This window comes from Nicotiana sylvestris, chromosome 10 (genome assembly GCF_000393655.2).
Source record: "Nicotiana sylvestris chromosome 10, ASM39365v2, whole genome shotgun sequence".
NCBI lineage: Eukaryota > Viridiplantae > Streptophyta > Magnoliopsida > Solanales > Solanaceae > Nicotiana > Nicotiana sylvestris.
Genome location: NC_091066.1, coordinates 715,648 through 733,585, shown reverse-complemented (window position 1 = coordinate 733,585; position 17,938 = coordinate 715,648). Strand labels below are relative to the sequence as shown.

The following is a 17,938-nucleotide window of genomic DNA, read 5'->3' as shown; positions in this document are numbered from 1 at the left end:
ACGAGCCCTTAATAATATGATTAACATCTATACTAATTCTTACTAACAAAGCATGTCATTTTATCGTGAAACAAGTTAGAGAATAATCCTACACTCCTGTCTGAAAAATCATTTCTCTCCTACTCTCGAAACAAACTAAGTGACTCCACGCGCACCAAAATTCTTGGAGAAGAAAATGAAGACTCGAATTCTGATTGGTAGTGGATATCACGCTCCATTAGAAGCGGTCAGGAAATATTCTTGTAAGACAAAAACCGAGCTGTTATTTTATTATTTACAACCACTGACGTTTCAGAATTTTATATCCACACTCACTTGTAACTTTACTCTCTCTCTCTCTCCCTCTCTCTCTCTCTACAAAACTCCTTAGGGTTTTGATTTTTCTTCAACAATTTTCACAGGTCTTGACCAAATAACAAGATAGATTGGTGGGGTTTTTTGATTGTACCACTGTTGGGAGTCTAATTTTTGAGCACAGGGAAGAAATGGAATAAAAATCCTAGCTTTCCCCTGACTATGGTTTGGCAAATTGCTGCAAAAACCCTAGTTCTTGGAAGATGAGTTCTGAGTGGGAATGCCACAGTTTCCTCCTTCTTAGTTTGAGAGGCTTCTGCTGAGGTCCGTAAAGCCTTCAACTTTGTTTCTTGATTTTAGCTGAATAGAGAATGCATGAACTGGCTTATTTGACATTTGTTGGTGCTCTTTTTTTTGTGTGGAAAACATCAGATTTTTTAGTGGATTATTTGATTTTTTACTTGTTTTATTGTGAATTTGTTGGATGCAGTTGACAGAGCAAGGGCGGGTAAAGGAGGAAAATGGAAGGAAATGAGCATGAATTGATACTGGCATGTGTGATTTCAGGGACCCTTTTCTCTGTGCTGGGTTCTGCTTCTTTTGCTATACTTTGGGCAGTTAATTGGCGGCCATGGCGGATTTATAGGTAACTTATTTTCCAAAATTTGCAATTGTCATATTTTTTTCTTGTTTCTTTTTTCATATGTTATATAGTAAGCATCAATTATCTTGATGCTGTATCCTGGTGCTCGTGGAATTTTTCTTCTTGCTTGTTTTAAATGTGGCTCAAATGTGAATAATGAAGGTCACCGGGGAAATTTATCCATACGGGCCCTTTTTTGAGAATTTATCCATATGGTTCTTAGTGCCGCAGAAAATTATATTTCTAATTTTAATGGGTGCTTTACAGCTGAAATTGCAGCACCTGGAGAGGACCTGTGAGGAGGAATAATAATGCTTACAACCTAAAAGAACAGGGAAAAATAATTAGAGCACACATACAATATTTTTGTGAACAGACGAAAGTAGGTAACAAAAGAGTGTGTACTTGGAAAGGGAGTGATCTTGCTAAGTGGAAGATGCATTTTATAGTTTCTTGTTTCTAGATGTCAGATAAAGAATATTTATTTTATAACTGTTGTTTCTGGAGTAGCTTGCAAGCATCTTGATTAATTCACGGGGCAGTCCATCTTGTCCATAATACAGGTTATTAAGGCAATTCTGCACATCTAGGATAGAATTTGGAACCTGAAGTCTCCAAGTTTTTACTCCCGTTTCTCAGGCATTAGGCAATCCCTCTGGGATAATAATATAGTGATTTGAGATGAATAAATGACTTGTATCTGCTGCCTTTTGAACCTTGGCATTTGTTCAACATGCCGCCCTACAATTTTTTCGATGTAGTAGACACTTTCTATATCTCCCTTTTTGTTTTGTTTCTAAATCTATCTCTTGTCAGTCTTAAAGTCCCTAATATGCATCCATTTGTGCACTGGAAAAGTTGAAGTTCAGGCTACTTCAACTTTATATTATACTCTACATTAGCAGTGTACTATCAAAATAGGCTTCCCATGCTGTCCCCTAATTATTTTGAGAAATGCCAAACCACAAGATCGTTTCATCTCATGCGACACTTGTTGGGTTTGCAACCTCATAGGTTAGTATGAGTTATGTATGCTGAGTGATTTAGGTTAATTAGTGATCATTGCAAAATAACTTTGTTGTAAGGTAGCAGTCCGTTGTCTGAATGTAAGTGTCAAATGTATTGCTAGAAAAACTCTAAAAGACGTTCCACATAGGTAGATAATCCATTCAATTCAGAGTAAAATCCTTCTAATTTATGGTCTTATATTTTAACTGGTTAACGAAATTAGCCTGGGGTCTTACCCGTCAAAAGGAATATATGTATACATTTGCTGTATGTATAGTTCTGTAGGACGTCTGTGGCCATTAACTTTTTTGGTTTAGTATCTCTGTCATTTTTATACTCTGGTTTACATGGGATGTGACCTCCAATGATGCTGTCTAATAACAGTACTACATATTAAAGGCTTCAAAAGAGAGATATGCTGGTTTAACTGCAGCAATTGGCGTTTTTTTTATTGGTCTTTGGTACCTTATCTATGAGTAATGATAATGTGTATTCACCCCATTATGCTGTCCAACCGTATTTGTTTATTTATTGTTTGATTTGATATATCTTTCTAGCTACATGTTTACCATACAATATAGTTTATGTATTTATTCAGATATATCAATGTTTTGCTTTTTGTGGATGGAAAAGTGTTCTCCTTTGTGGTTAATCTCTTCTTGTTTTTTGCCTTTTTCAGCTGGATCTTTGCCCGAAAATGGCCGGGATTCTTACAAGGACCCCAGCTTGGAATCTTATGCAGTTTCTTATCGCTGTCTGCATGGATAATTGTGATCTCTCCGGTTGTGGTGCTTGTTACATGGGGATGCTGGTTAATGTTGATATTGGGGCGAGATATAGTTGGTCTAGCTGTAATAATGGCTGGAACTTCTCTGCTTCTGGCATTCTACTCAATAATGCTTTGGTGGAGAACACAATGGCAAAGTTCAAGTATGTATTACTTCTTCTCCTATACATGCGTGGAGAATAACCTATTTGTCTGTGAGGAGGAAATATGAATGCACTCAATCGTGTTGGTTAAATGCACACACTTTCATACGCACACTCTGACACACATACATTTACATAATATTTTAGTATTATTATCATCCTATGTTTAAGCTGAAGAAATGTTGATGTTCATTGGCTGTGAGAAATAAATGCATGGGTAATATTGTTGAGATGCGTTATTACAACTGCCTTACAGTGAGTGCTATTTATACCTATACTTAACACAATATATAAAATGCATTTGCCAATGTGGGATACTGAGTAGCTATATACATGAACTAACACTCCCCTCAATCCTATGCATATAAGTCAAATGTGCGAGCTTGTTACAATATAACTAATATGAGGACCAGTGAGGGAGTTGATGAAAATATTTGCAAGTTAATCATTTGACTTCACAAAATTTGTAACAATATTTCTTGAGTGTTTTTTTCCTCTGACGAAGTGATAGTTAATCTCAATATGTTTAGTCCTCTTATGAAACACCAGAATCCAAATTTGATTCAATGTGAAGGGCCACTTCATTATCGCGCACAAGTTCCATCGGACTAATTTGTCCTATTTTTTCCCAACTGTTAGTTAAATTTTTTACCTTATAAAAAAGTTCCATTCAACTAATTTGTCCAAATTTCAATTCTCGGAGCAATTGTTTGATCCAAATTGGCTCACAAGTTGCTATGGCCATTGCTCAATATTCTGCTTCTATAGTAGATCGAGCAACCATGCTCTATTTCTTGCTCTTCCAAGATGCTAGATTACCTCCTACTAAAACGTAATATCCAGAGGTAGAACACGTCTTTTTATGTCTTTCAGGAAGGTGATCCTGCCAAATAAATATTCTTGCCCAATAAATATTGGTGTATCCAACAATTTGCTCATGGCTTATATCCTCGAGCTGTAGTCCTTTACTTTTGGCAAACTTTATATATCAAAGAATGCATACAAATACATCCCAATGACTATCATAGGGGTGTCCACAAACAGACTTAGATAGGATATAAAATTGTCTTCAAGATTGCTAAGAGGCTCCCTTTGTCATGGCAAATGTTTAGCATTCGGATCCATACAAGTGTCAATGGGTCTGCAAACCGTCATTCCTGTCTCTTCAAGAATGTCTAAGGCATACTTTTGTTGTGAAATAATAATACTTGATCTAGACTAGGCGATCTCGATACTTAGAAAATACTTCTATCTTCCTAGATCCTTAGATTGGAAGTGTTGAAAAACATGTTGCTTCAAATTAGTGATACAATTGCGATCATTACCTGTGATGGTGATATCGTCCACTTAAATCACCAAATAAATAGATTTGAAGTAGAATGTCGATAAAATACAGAGTAATCAACTACACTATGATGCATTCCAAACTCCTGCGTATTGTGTGAACTTAACAAATCACGTTCCAGGAGATCAACGAAACAAGAGAAACAATAAAAAAATGATCTAGATGCAATGCACATGACTTGAAACATGGTGTTCTGAATTTCCTGGAAAAAGGATGGGTAGGTTGAAATCACAAGACGAGCCACAAGAACTAAGAATTTGCTTTGGAAGTCGCCAGAACTTTCTTCACGTGCGCGGGGTGTGGGCTTACGCGCCATCTGAGGTCTGATTGGTACCGACGTGTGGGAGCGCATGGGAGATCACTTGCTGGAGGGGTTTACTATGTTTTGCTCGACGAGGGTGGGGGACACCTATGGTGGTGTTGGTTTACGCGTGACACTAAGGGATACATAGTGATGCAAAATAGAAAGTTGTCAGATTGAGTTTACTTTCCCGTATGTTCTCATGAATGTTGTAATACCATGTGAGAGATAAAGGTACGGGAAAAAATATTATTGAGATGCATTGCTACTGTTATCTTACATTGTTGAAGATAGTTATTTTTGTTTTTAGCTATTTAGTGAGAAGTTAACATAAATTAGTTAACATTGGGGAATATGCAACTGATTTTAGTCTGTAGGTCAATTTCATTGTCTGCGATCTTGTACACTTAAATATACTCAAATTTGAGCAGATCAGTGATATCAAGATTCATCCGCACATTACCAAGACTTATTGAGGTTTGGTTGCTACATAATGAAATAATTGAAATTGGTACAATATCGTCTTGGTGGAAAGAGCATTCTATTGATAAGTTGACATTGGGCGTTAGTCGGAAGAACATTCTCTATAGATTCTCTACTTTTTGATATAATATACTACTTGTGTAGGGGAATTTCCAGTCATAATAAAACTTACCTTATAAAAGACTATGATATTGGACCTTCGACCCAATTTAATTAGAGGTTGAGCCATGATTTGAAGCTTATATGTTCGGGATTCTAGGCCTTTAAATAAGTGGGGTACTAAATTGACAATTTGTACATAGTCAATTGATTTTTTAAGACTAATACATAGTTTGAAACAAAGTTACGGGGTTCAGCTGAACTTGTAACTCAAAGGCTAGCTCCGCTCCTGAATTTAATTTAAGCTGATAACTTGATGTATAGAGTTTTTTTAATAAATCATACTGCACGTGCCAGCCATCATTGAGGTCGTTTAGTTTTGACCGCTATGGTTGATAATATTATGTACAATTTGATCACCAAGGGTGTGGCGTAGTGGTTGATAGTTGATGATGTTGGAACGAACACCATGAAAGATCAGGATTCGAATCCAAATTATTATTTTTAAAGGCAAAAAGCGCAAAAAAGCTCTAAAGTCTATTGGAGCCTTAAGTGCAAAGCGTAAAAAAACGTGGGCTTTTATATGAAAAGGCGCTAATAGAGAAAAACTACAAATATATATATGTGTAGTCCAAGATTAACATCTATAAGCATGAATACCAAATATATGGATAAAGAAATTAAAGAAAATTTACGATAAAGTGAAATATCATTGTTTAGTGTCACCTCTTCAAGATTACGCTCAATGGCAAGGAAAAGTATGCCGTAGAGTCTTGATGACAATACTGAAGCGCCGGCTAAGCGAGGAGAAGTGCACGACATGTTTTGAGCCTCGTTTCAGGGTTTAAGCGCGCCTTTGATAACACTGATCAAAATATAGGCAAAAAGATAGGTCAGACTCTTAGGCCTATCTAAGCCTTGGTGGACAGAGTTATTGGATAGCTACATTGGTGAGAGAAGGACGCATGTAACAATGGAAAGTCAAGGAGTGCACAAACTCGGACACCATCATTATAAAAAGAAAGATTAGTGCAATTTGAATTTATGAGACAATCTAAATTATGTATGGGAAATGTTGTATTAGTTAAAAAGTCTTTTTAGCTGCAGTCTTTTTAGCTGCTATCTGGTAGCTACGTCAGTTCTCTCCACCCAAAAATGTATTTCAAACTCCAGATCCCTCCAATCAATTGCTACAAATGTTGGAATCATCTTCGAAGGACCTTTAACTCGTGTTCGACCCATCTAAGGTGGTTTCTCAGTTTGGTTTCTTCCTCAGTCTCCGACCAGTCCCCACACATATTGTCAATTTTAAAGATTTTTTCAGACCAGAGGTGTAAAGTGACACCCGAAACACTTTATCGAGTATGCCCACCTATTACTTGTCCCTGTTGCAAGCTCCTATGAGCATCACAGAAAAACTGGAGTGGCTTCAAAGGAATTTTCTTTGGGATGTAGCGGATGGAACTAGAAAGTATCATCTAGTGAATTGGCAGACAGTCACTTCCCCAAAGAAGGGGGGTGGACTTGGAGTAAAAGATCTTAGGGTATTTAACAGAGCTTTGTTGGGGAAATGGTTGTGGAGATTCGGAGTAGAAGGGCATGCTCTATGGAGGGAGGTCATAGTAGAAAAGTACGATTCCACGGGAGGGGGTTGGAGGACCAAGGCAATCACAACACCTTTTGGGTGTGGCATGTGGAGGAGCATCATGAAGAATTGGGAATCCTTCAGTGGCAGCATCTCTTCTTACAGGGTGGGAGATGGAAGGAGAATCAGCTTTTGGAATCATAGGTGGTGTGAAGAGGATACTCTGAAGGTCTCCTTCCCTCACGTCTTCAGAGTTTCAAACCAGAAGGAATTGATGGTCCAACAGATTCGTAAGGAACATGTAGGGGGAGGGGTAGTATGAGACCTCTCATTTAGAAGGAACATGAAAGATTGAGAGATTGCGGAGCTCCAAGATTTATTGACACTGCTATATGGGCAAGACAGGCCTCAACCATCTTGTGATTCTTGGAGATGGGGTTTGCGTGGCGATGATCTGTTCACCGTAAAGTCCTTTTACCAGAGTATGTTGGTTAGAGAGGAGGCCTCTTTTCCATACTCCTCGATCTGGATTCCTAAGGCGCCCACGGAGGTGTGCTTTTTTGCATGGCTAGCGGCGAGGGGAGTGATTTTGACTGCTGAGAATCTGCGAAAGAGGGGAATTACACTTGTTAGTTGGTGCTATATGTGTAAAAGCTCAGGGGAAGAAGTTGATCATCTTTTGTTGCATTGCCCTGTGTCCTTGGCTTTGTGGAGGGCGATGCTGAACCTTTTTGGTGCTCAATGGGTGATGCCAAGCATTGTAAAGGAAATGCTATATAGCTGGGCCGGCTTTCGTAGAAGAAGAAAGCAAAAGGCGTGGAAGTTCGCCTCGTTAGCTCTCATGTGGATAGTTTGGAGGGAGAGAAATAGGAGAGCTTTTGAGGGGATTGAGTCTCCTTTTTCACATCTTAAGAATAGTCTTTTATCTTTGATCGCTTTTTGGTGCACTCATATAGCCCCTATTTGTATAGAAGATTGGGCGTCTTTTGTAGAGAATCATGTTCTGATGTAAATTCTCTACTTTTTGGTATACTTCTTGTATACGGGAGTTCTCCCCCTTTTGATTAATACAATTTACCTTATTAAAAAAAAGCCTGATCCGAATTCACTTGGGGACAATATACTCTGCTGATGGAGTCCCCCATTCTAGCCTGATATTCAGACTTCTCTATCTCTACGTTCTTATTGGATCCTTAGACCTTCTGATTTTGATGATTGTTCGAATTTAAATTGTAAACCACTCATTTCATAGACTTTTGAACCCCGCCTGTAACTTTCCAATGGTTTTGTACCCATCTTCTCAAATTAGGGCATGCAATATCTCACTAAAGCCCCTTCAAATCTGCCAGCCAAACAATTCTGGGCATGGTCTCCCTTTCTCTTCTGATATTGCTATCCACGTCCACCTTTCTAGCCCCCGTAGTTAAAACATCTAGAGAAACTTCATCATCCCACGGTTCCAATCTCTTTATCCTGACTGCATCTAAATAGCTCTCCTGATTAAAACCATTTGAACCTGTGCCTTTTAAGCAAATCTTCATATTCTCTTAGCAATGTCTTCCCATACCGCGTCATATTTGAACTCAGGAACAATTACACTGCTGTCTGGTCCCCTTGTTTCAGAGAGATGGCAGCAAACCTTCCATGGATGTTGAAGTCTTGTGTCACCGAGTACTCGTACAGCCGATGTGTCTGATTCCATTTCTTGTACTTGTTACCTGTGCTTTCTGAAGCTGCTAACACATTTGATATGCCCTCAGTAGCATTCTTCTGTGCTCTAGTTTCGTGTGGCTGGTGTTATTGTTGGATTCAAGTATGACTTGAATATATGCATTTAAATTTGGTCTCTGTGCTTGATAAATGATTTTAATGTCTTTATGGTTTTACGATCTTTTTAACTTTACCTTTAAAGCCTGATAGCGGAGAATTTCTTGTTAAAGGATGATAGTTTTAGCAATTAAATTGAATGCTATGGTCATTATTATTGTATGGAAGGGCTAAGGTCCTTATGTATGGATCTATAGCTGACCAGGCGAAAAAGGAGGCCTATTTACATCTCTTTTTCTTACTTATCTTGAAGTTCTTTTACTCCCTTCACTTCACAAATTATCGTGTGATGCGTTTTACAGGGGCTGTAGCTGTTCTTCTCCTACTAGCTGTTGGATTGCTTTGTGCATATGAACTTTGTGCTGTTTATGTCACAACCGGTGTTAGAGCATCTGAAAGATACTCACCTTCAGGGTTCTTCTTTGGTGTGTCGGCAATCTCCCTGGCAATCAATATGCTATTTATTTGCAGGATGGTCTTCAATGGTATGTTATGATATGTTTTTTTGTCATAATGTTTATATGTGTTTTGAAGGTTGATCAGCAACTTGTGGGGAGCATCTTTGCTTTCTTTCCTGGCTCAAAGTAGGAGGATTATTTAGAGAATTTTTGTTGGTTATTATTGCCTTTTTAGTTGGACCATTGAAATTTTTACGGAATTCTTGTTCTCCTTTTGTCTTCCCCCTTTCTGAATTTTCTTTCTACCAATCTTGGCAGGGAATGGCTTAGATGTTGATGAGTATGTACGGAGGGCGTATAAATTTGCTTATTCTGATTGTATTGAAGTGGGTCCTGTTGCTTGCTTACAAGAGCCACCTGATCCCAATGAGTTATATCCTCGACAATCTAGAAGGTAAGCTATATATTGCTTGCTATAGAGTGACTCTGCTGTAGTGCATCTACGTTTTATGTATTATGGTTCTTTCGCTTCTGGGAGCTCGTAAATCTTATGCTTAACCTTTTTTTTGCGCATAAGTGAGGATGAATTTATTCATTTCCAGCAACAAAAGAATGCTGCTAGGTATTTACAGCAAAAATAAAGCAACATTACATGCCATGTAATTTGTACGAAAAATCAACCATGGCCTCTATATCATTATTTTAGCCATGTTGCACTAACAAATTAACAAAGCAATACATTTGTACGACAACAATAAATCCAGTGTAATCCCACAAGTGGGGTTTGGGGAGGGTAATGTGTACGCAGACCTTACCCCTAATTTGTGAAGGTAGAGAGGCTAATTTCAATAGACCCTCGACTCAAGCAATACATTTGTATTTATCATTAATTACAGATTCTTTTTTCTTCTCAAAAGTTACTTGGGTTTCTTTCCCTCCATATGGACCACCAAATCGCCGCTGTGATGGAGTTCCACACCTTAACTTGTTGTTTCCTCAGGCCCTTCCTCTGCCAATATTGTAGTAAGTTCATTGTTGATTGTGAAATTGACCAGCTTACCTCGAATGTTCAAGAGAAAGCGGAGCTGCAATGCAAAAAAAAGAAGATGATTTGACATCTTCACAGTAGTCTTCACAAAGAACACATCTACTACATACGATGAGGCCTCTTTTGGAGATTTTTATGTGTTGAAACAACTTTTTTCACCTACTGAATTAAAAAAAGCAGATTCCATCACCACCGTCCAAGTGAAAGACTATGCCTTAACTAAGTGGAGCTTTGTTATACCAAATACATTTCCATGTCCAGTTATTACAGTTGATGGAGGGTGTGGCATTACAGTTGACGGAGGGTGTGACAGTGTTGTGCTATCATGCTTTTTGACAGTGAGTTTAACATTTGAGGATCCATTTTGCATTATGTGTCATTTCTATGCTAGGGTAGCACAATTATTGAGCAACAGCTATCTGCTAGTCTTTCGCAAGAAGAATTCAATTAATCAAAGTTTAAGGACCAACACACACACACAAAAAAGGGTAAAATTTAAGGTGTTAGAGAGACGACATGTTAATTTATTAGTTTTAGGTTTGCAATACTCCCCCCCCCCCTATGTGTCGGCTAATTAACTATTTTTCTTGGGCCAAACATAGGAAATTATTTTTGATAAGAATTGAACTCAGGATCTCCTTTTTCTCTAGTACAAGTTCAACCCTTAAAAAGGGGATCTGCAATTGAAAAAGCAATATCATTTAGATCCTTGAATTGTGTGACTATCTCATCTAAAAGCTTGAGTTAGAGAGAGCACACTTTTATTTACTTGATTATGTCTATTATAATATGTGCATTGTGTATGTAATACGCTCCCTCACGGCCAAGCACGTGAAAATTCTTTCTTAAAATGATGAGTGGTGAGACTCGAACCTAGGACCTCTACGTGCTCTAATGCCACATTAAATTGTGTGATCATTTCATCTAAATTGTTATGCTGTGAGAGAGCTCAATTTTATTTACTTAATTAATTATGTCTAACATGAGACATATATTTATTTGCTTAAAAGTAACAAATAGAAGAAAAGAAAAGAATAATTTACCTATGAAGTATGATTATTACTTCCATGGACCACCACAAACATATTCGACCATCAAAAAGGTTTCAAACACCAAACCATCGTGATTGAGAGATTGAGACCTCCTTACTCCTGGAGATGCTCCATGCAGACCAAAATTAGTAAGGCGGTCTCTCTCAATCTCTTCAAAGGGAATCATGACTACTATGCGTTGAACGAAGAGTAGAAGTAAAGGCTCTATATAAAAGGATAAGGCTGACTAATATGCACTTCTCCCTTTTTCTTTTATTTTTGGAGAACTGTTATTAAAAGAGACAGAATAGAGGGGCCAAGATGTCCTCAACTAACATGACCTAAAAATAAGTAGCCAAAGAAACTCTAAAACAATGGGTGCAACTCAAATCTCTCGAATAAAAGGAATACTAACTAGGAGAATCCAATGATTGAGAGAGTAGAGAAGCGCTTGGCAAGATGGTAAAAGAAGTATCTATCGAAACTAGGGAAGGAAGTGTTAATAAAAAGCACTTTGTCTAGCATCCCTACATATTTCATGTCACTTCTGCACGTTCATGGTATAGTGACAGGCAAGTTGGACAGACTTCAGAAGAACTTTCTAACTTTCTATTGGATACAACAGAGGATTTTAAAAATTTTCATCTGGTGAAATGGAGAGTTGTCACACCTCCGAAGGAGTGGGGAAGATTGAGAGTGAAAGATCTTAAGGTCTTCAACAGAGCTTTGCTAGGGAAGTGGATATGGAGGTTTGGATGGAGGAGAATACATTTTGGAGGGGGGTGGTAGCGGAGAAATATGGTATTATGGAAGGGGGTGAAGGACTACAAACATTACATTTCCATTTGGGTGCGGCTTATGGAGGGGTATTACAAAGGGGTGGGGAGAGTTCAGGGGAAATGTCTCTTTCAGGGATGGGGAGGGAACTAGGGTTAGTTTTTTGGGAGCATAAGTGGTGTGGGGAGAACAAGTTGAGGGAAGTTGTTCCCAATATTTATAGTCTCGTGCCAAAGAGAGATAATTCAACAAATTCGTATGCTTCATGAATGGGTAGTTCACTAGAACTTGAGATTTATAGCCTGTTTGGCCAAGCTGGAGAAATCAGCTTATTTTGAGAAGTGCTTTTTTCAAAAGTGCTTTTGAAAAAAGTACTTTTGGAGAGAATCAGTTTGTGTTTGGCTAATCAGTCTGAAAAGCACTTTTGAGAAATAATTTGTGTTTGGCCAAGCTTTTTAGAAAGTGCTTTTAAGTGTCAAATTACGAATAAGGACATGAATAGATTTACTTAATAATTAATATTATAAGTAAATAAATAATATCAAAATTTTGTTATTACATGCAATAATTAAAAAAATTCATTTTATTTAAGTAAAATATGAAAATAAAATTAAAAAGTACTTAATTCTTTTAATATAAGTTAAATATATTAAAATTCCTTCAACAAATATAAAAGCATTCACCCCTAAAGTCACTATATATTAGAAAGTTTTCCTAAAAATAAGAAGAAATATTTATAAATTAATATCCTAAGTATTAGGTTTAAGGGTTATTTTGGTATATACTATATTTTGTTAAGGGTATTTTAGGTAAGAAGAAAAGCCAAAACTGCTTTTGCTTTTGGAAAGAAGCTACTTTTTTTTGCTTCTCTGAAACTGCTTCTGCTTCTTCCCTAAAGCACTTTTTTTTCCCAAATAAGCTTGGCCAAACACCTCAAATTAGGATAAAAAAGTGCTTTTGGGAAAAAAAGCACTTTTTTTCTGTTGAGAAGCTTGGCCAAACAAGCTATTAGGAGGAACCTACAAGACTGGGAGTTGGGAGAATTTAATACCTTGGTTGAGTTTTTGTACAGGCAGAGCATATCACATACTGTTCCCGACACATGGAGATGGCAATAGAGTAGAGAAGGTGTTTTTTTTTGATAAGTAATTAAAGATATTATAAATTTATGCACTAAGCCAGTGCATCAGGCATAATTACAGGTTGTGCAAACCCTCTATTGTATCTAGCATTCCATCTACATCATGTTCAATTACCAGATTGCACCAAAAAGCTAACAAAAAAATACATCTCTGTTTAAGGCTGTGAATATTGCTCGATGTGCCTTCAAAAATTCTATTGTTTCTTTCAAGCCAGACAGTCCACCAGATGGCTTGAGGTATGGTATTCCAAGTTCTTACTAATCCCCTCTCTGCTCCAACCTTGCAAGAGCTCAACAATTGATTTTGGCATGGCCCAACTCATGCCCAAAATTACCAGAAACATATTCCACAGCTGCCTAGTGACCCTACAATGCAAGAAGAGATGGCCAACTTCTTCCGGATGCTCTTTACACAATGGACATCTACTGCACAGTTGAAACCCCCTCTTTTGGAGGTTTGATTGTGTAAGACAATCCTCCCGAGCAACAATCCAAGAGAAACAAGCAACCTTTAAAGGAGCCTTGCTTCTCCAAACCTTTTCCCAAGGACATAATACCCCGTCGCTGCTAGAATCCAGCATGTGGTAACAACTTTTGACTGAAAAGAGACCCTGTTGATCGCTTTTCCAACCTATGGAGTCTGTTCTGTTGTGATCCAAGGTTATGTTGTTTAACCTCTGAAGCAGAATACATAGTCTTACTACTTCCCAATCATTAAAATCCCTTCTTGGGAAAAGATTCCACCCTTGTGTTGAAAAGAATACTGCAATTTCTCCCTTTTGTTGAGAAGATAAGCTGAAAACGTCCGTGAATTGGTCTTTTAGTGGGGTGTGACCCAACCATGCATCTTCCCAAAATCTGATTTTCCTCCCATCACCAAGAATAAAGCTTATGTTTGACTTGAATTTGTTCCAATAACCTCTGATATTGGAAGATGTGTTTGCTCTCAAATCGTATTATGAGAGGTTACTAAGGAGAGAGGAACACATTTTTCCATAACGTTCTATTTGGGTTCCAAGGGTGCCTAGGAAGGCGTGTTTCTTTGTGTGGTTGGCAAAGTGATTTTGACAGCGGACAATTTGAGGAAAAGGAAGATCACCCATGTTAGTTGGTGCTTTATGTGCAAAGGATCAGACGAAGATGCCGATCATCTCTTGTTACATTGTCAAGTGGCTTCCGCTTCACGACCATGGATGGTGGGGCTTAATGCCATGAAATGGAAAGGTGATGCCAAGTACGGTGAAGGAGGTGTTGCACAATTGGTCATACAAGTAGGGGAAGAAAAGTCCAAGGGCTTGGAAGGTTGCTCCTGTAGCCATTTTGTGGTTTATATGGAAAAGAGATAAATAGGAGAGCTTTTGAAGGGATTGAGCTAGACTTTGTAAAGCTACAAAATAATCTTTTGTCTCTAGTTTCCTTTTGGTGTACCTATGAGGTACCTATTTGTATAGATGATTTAGTTTCTGTTGTTCAGAACCATATTTTGCTGTAGGTTCTCTTTTTTGGCACTACTTGTATACGGGGTCTCTCCCCTTTTTAATGAAATTCTTTACCTTATCAAAATAAAAAAAATAAAATAAAAAAAATACTAACTCGGAGATAGTAAAGGACGGTCTCCAGTAAATGTGAAGGACGGTCTCCAGTAAATGTGGTGATATAAAAATTATCACTGCTAAACCAAATCAATTGGAAGGCTACTGTGGATTAGAACATTACCGTATTATTTCATAATTCTTTTAAAAAAAAAAACATTACCCAATTATTTCCTGTGTTCTGCAGGCTCTCATTTATGCTGCTCATCACATTCCAGCATTTTCTTTTCAACATTTTCTCTGTAGTCTAGAATTCTTACAGTTTCTTGCTTCTTCAAATATGAAATTGCGCTCTGCAGGGCTCTGCATCTTGGGCTTCTCTATGTTGGTTCACTTGTAGTACTTCTTGTGTATTCTATCCTGTATGGTCTGACAGCAAAGGAATCAAACTGGCTTGGGGCTACAACATCAGCTGCCGTGATAATCCTTGGTAGTTCATTTCCTGCATATATCTATCTCCTTTTCTGACTCCATATTGGGAAATATTTTCTAATTTCCTTATGGTAAGTTATGAATTCACTAACTTTCCATTTTAATCAGATTGGAACTTGGGAGCATGCTTATATGGCTTTAAGCTTCTGAAAAGTCGAGTCGTTGTACTTTTTGTTGCTGGTGCATCTCGGGTGTTCCTGATCTGCTTTGGAGTTCATTACTGGTTTGTTGTTAACCCATGCTAATTAATTTCCTCCCATAATTCAGTCTTCTTATACTTGCATGACTTTTTGTATCGTGAAAGACTCTTTTAATCCTTTACTGCAACAATTTCATTTCAGGTACTTTGGACATTGTATTAGTTATGCAGTTGTAGCATCTGTCCTGTTGGGCGCTGCTGTTTCACGGCATTTATCAGTTACAGACCCATTAGCAGCTAGAAGAGATGCCTTACAGAGTACAGTTATCCGCCTTAGAGAAGGTTTTCGCAGAAAAGACCAGAATAGCTCTGGAAGCTCTTCCGAGGGTTGTGGCTCAAGTGTGAAACGCAGTAGTAGTGCTGATGCTGGTCATCTTGGTAATGCAACTGTGCCTTGCACTGGTGATGGCAGTACCTGGAATAACATTGAGGGGATTAATAGTGATAAGAGCATAGACAGTGGAAGGCCAAGTTTAGCTCTACGTAGTAGTTCCTGTCGTTCTGTAGTTCAAGAGCCTGAAGTAGGATCATCTTATGTTGACAGGAATTTAGAGCATAACAGTTCATTGGTTGTTTGTTCTAGTAGTGGCCTTGAAAGCCAAGGTGGTGATTCTAGTACATCAACTTCTGCAAATCAACAGTTACTGGACTTGAATTTGGCACTTGCATTTCAAGAAAAGTTGATAGATCCCAGGATTACATCTATGTTAAAGAGGAAGGGAAGACATAGAGATCGTGAATTAGCCCATTTATTGCAAGATAAAGGGCTTGATCCTAATTTTGCTGTGATGCTAAAGGAGAATGGATTGGACCCAATGATTCTAGCCTTGTTGCAGAGAAGTAGCTTGGATGCTGATAGAGAACATTGTGACAATAACCCTCCTGCCACTGATTCAAACGGTGTCGACGATGTGTTACCTAATCAAATTTCATTCTCGGAAGAACTTAGACTCCAAGGATTGGGAAGGTGGCTTCAACATTGTAGAGCAATGTTGCATCATATAGCAGGAACTCCAGAGCGCGCATGGCTTCTTTTCAGTTTAGTCTTCATTCTCGAAACCGTCATTGTGGCTATTTTCCGACCAAAGACAATAAAACTCTTAAATGCTACACACCAACAGGTAAGAAATGCATTGCTACTTTAAAAAGCTTAGTTTACAGGGTATATGGAGTACGGTGCAGCTAAAATACACTTCAATATATTTCTGTTTCCATTGTCTAACAAAATTTTGGTGAACTGTCTATAGTTTGAATTTGGCATTGCGGTGCTCCTTTTGTCTCCTGTTGTCTGTTCTATTTTGGCCTTCCTTCGATCACTGCAAGCTGAAGATTTGTCCATGACTTCAAAGCCTAGGAAGGTATTTATATTTTTTGTTCTTTACCTACAATTTTTTTTATTTTATATATATATATATATATTTTTTTTTTTCCTTTCTTTTTCCACTTAAGTATCTTGTTGCAGTTTGAGGTTTTGGTTGTGATAGTTTTACGCCATTGTTACTGTTGATACTTTGTCATTTTATCACCCCTTTGCCTGGAGATCTTGTCGTCAAGTATATTATTGTCTCCCTGTAGTGTTCTAATGTTACTTTCAATACTCTCGTATAGTTTGCTGCTGTCCACGTTGGTTTCTAAGGTATTAAATTAGTGGCTCAGCTTCTTTTCTTTTGCAAGATTGAATGTCTTTAGATACAGGGGTTTTAGATACAGGGGTTTCAACACTGGTCAGGGGTCCCCTCTCTCTCTCTCTCTCTCTCTCTCTCTCTCTCTCTCTTTCTGAATATTCATCATAATTCTTTGTGTTCGCCTGTTTATGTCAGAGCCAATGTTTTGTTCTATGGTTTTCATGGCACAAAAATGATTAGGCTGCTAGAACCTCAGAACAAGGTTTTTGTACCAGCCAATTTTTTGAATCCAGTTAAGAGAGTACATTCTTCTTGTTCAGCTGGTGGACCTGTTAAGCAATTGAATTATGGATATAACAATAGCTGTTCAAGGCCAGCTAATGTTATTCCTAAAAGAGGTCAGGTGATGCAAGCAGGCTTTCATGCATAGAGGAAGCTACTTAAAATCTTTACTAGGATTGTTATCTTAAAAGCTATTATACCATGAGTGAAATAAGAGAAGATGCTTTGATAATTTGACGATTACTCACGTTTATAGGTATTAAACATAGGAGGACACATGATATTTGTCGAATATGGGACAATATCTAACTTAAGAACTTAGCACTTCAAATATTGTAACATCTAACCTAACAAGTAACACCTAAGAGACCTTTATCTCTGAGCACATAAATCTCCTCTCTAGTATAGCTGTCTGACTAGTGGACATCAACTTTTGACTTAACGAGGCTTTACCAGTGTAGTGCTATAAAAATTTAGATGCACTTTGGCATAGTACATTCAGGAGGCAGTCTGGCTGTCATCTTATGTGATGCGGGTTTAATCAAGTATCAAGTGTGGGCATGCACTCTTATTACAATAGCTGCATCCTAAACCACAACTGCTAATTCTTCGAATTTTGCTTTGAGATTTTGGAGTCCATGAAATGATAGTCACATACATAAGTAATGTAATTTCCTTCTTTAAGAGTTGTCAAATACTATTAGGTTGTGACCTTTTTACTGCAATGTGGAGTTTCTGTCCACTCCGTGCATTAGGTCACTATTAATTTTGCATAAAATCTGCTACGTCTTTGCAGTATGGCGTAATCGCTTGGATGCTGAGCACTTGTGTTGGTCTGCTGCTTTCGTTCCTAAGGTAAACCCTTCTTGTATATAACCTTTAAGTCCCAATCTCGGTT

The 17,938-nt window shown here is 37.9% G+C and overlaps 1 protein-coding gene across 2 annotated transcripts in view; it reads left to right on the top strand.

Annotated features, from left to right (window-relative positions):
- The first annotated feature begins 313 nt into the window (after positions 1 to 313).
- Positions 314 to 17,938, top strand: part of LOC104217595 (calpain-type cysteine protease DEK1) — a 36,600-nt gene continuing 18,975 nt past the window's right edge. For both annotated transcript variants that reach the window (XR_708792.2, XM_009767882.2), the window contains exons 1-10: positions 314 to 618; positions 785 to 940; positions 2,625 to 2,875; positions 8,818 to 9,000; positions 9,232 to 9,367; positions 14,802 to 14,932; positions 15,043 to 15,157; positions 15,276 to 16,254; positions 16,381 to 16,491; positions 17,837 to 17,895. Coding sequence is in view for 1 of the 2 variants with exons in the window: in XM_009767882.2 (XP_009766184.1) it covers positions 816 to 940; positions 2,625 to 2,875; positions 8,818 to 9,000; positions 9,232 to 9,367; positions 14,802 to 14,932; positions 15,043 to 15,157; positions 15,276 to 16,254; positions 16,381 to 16,491; positions 17,837 to 17,895 (2,090 nt within the window). In the remaining variant the exon portion in view is untranslated. The remainder of the gene's footprint in view (positions 619 to 784; positions 941 to 2,624; positions 2,876 to 8,817; positions 9,001 to 9,231; positions 9,368 to 14,801; positions 14,933 to 15,042; positions 15,158 to 15,275; positions 16,255 to 16,380; positions 16,492 to 17,836; positions 17,896 to 17,938) is intronic.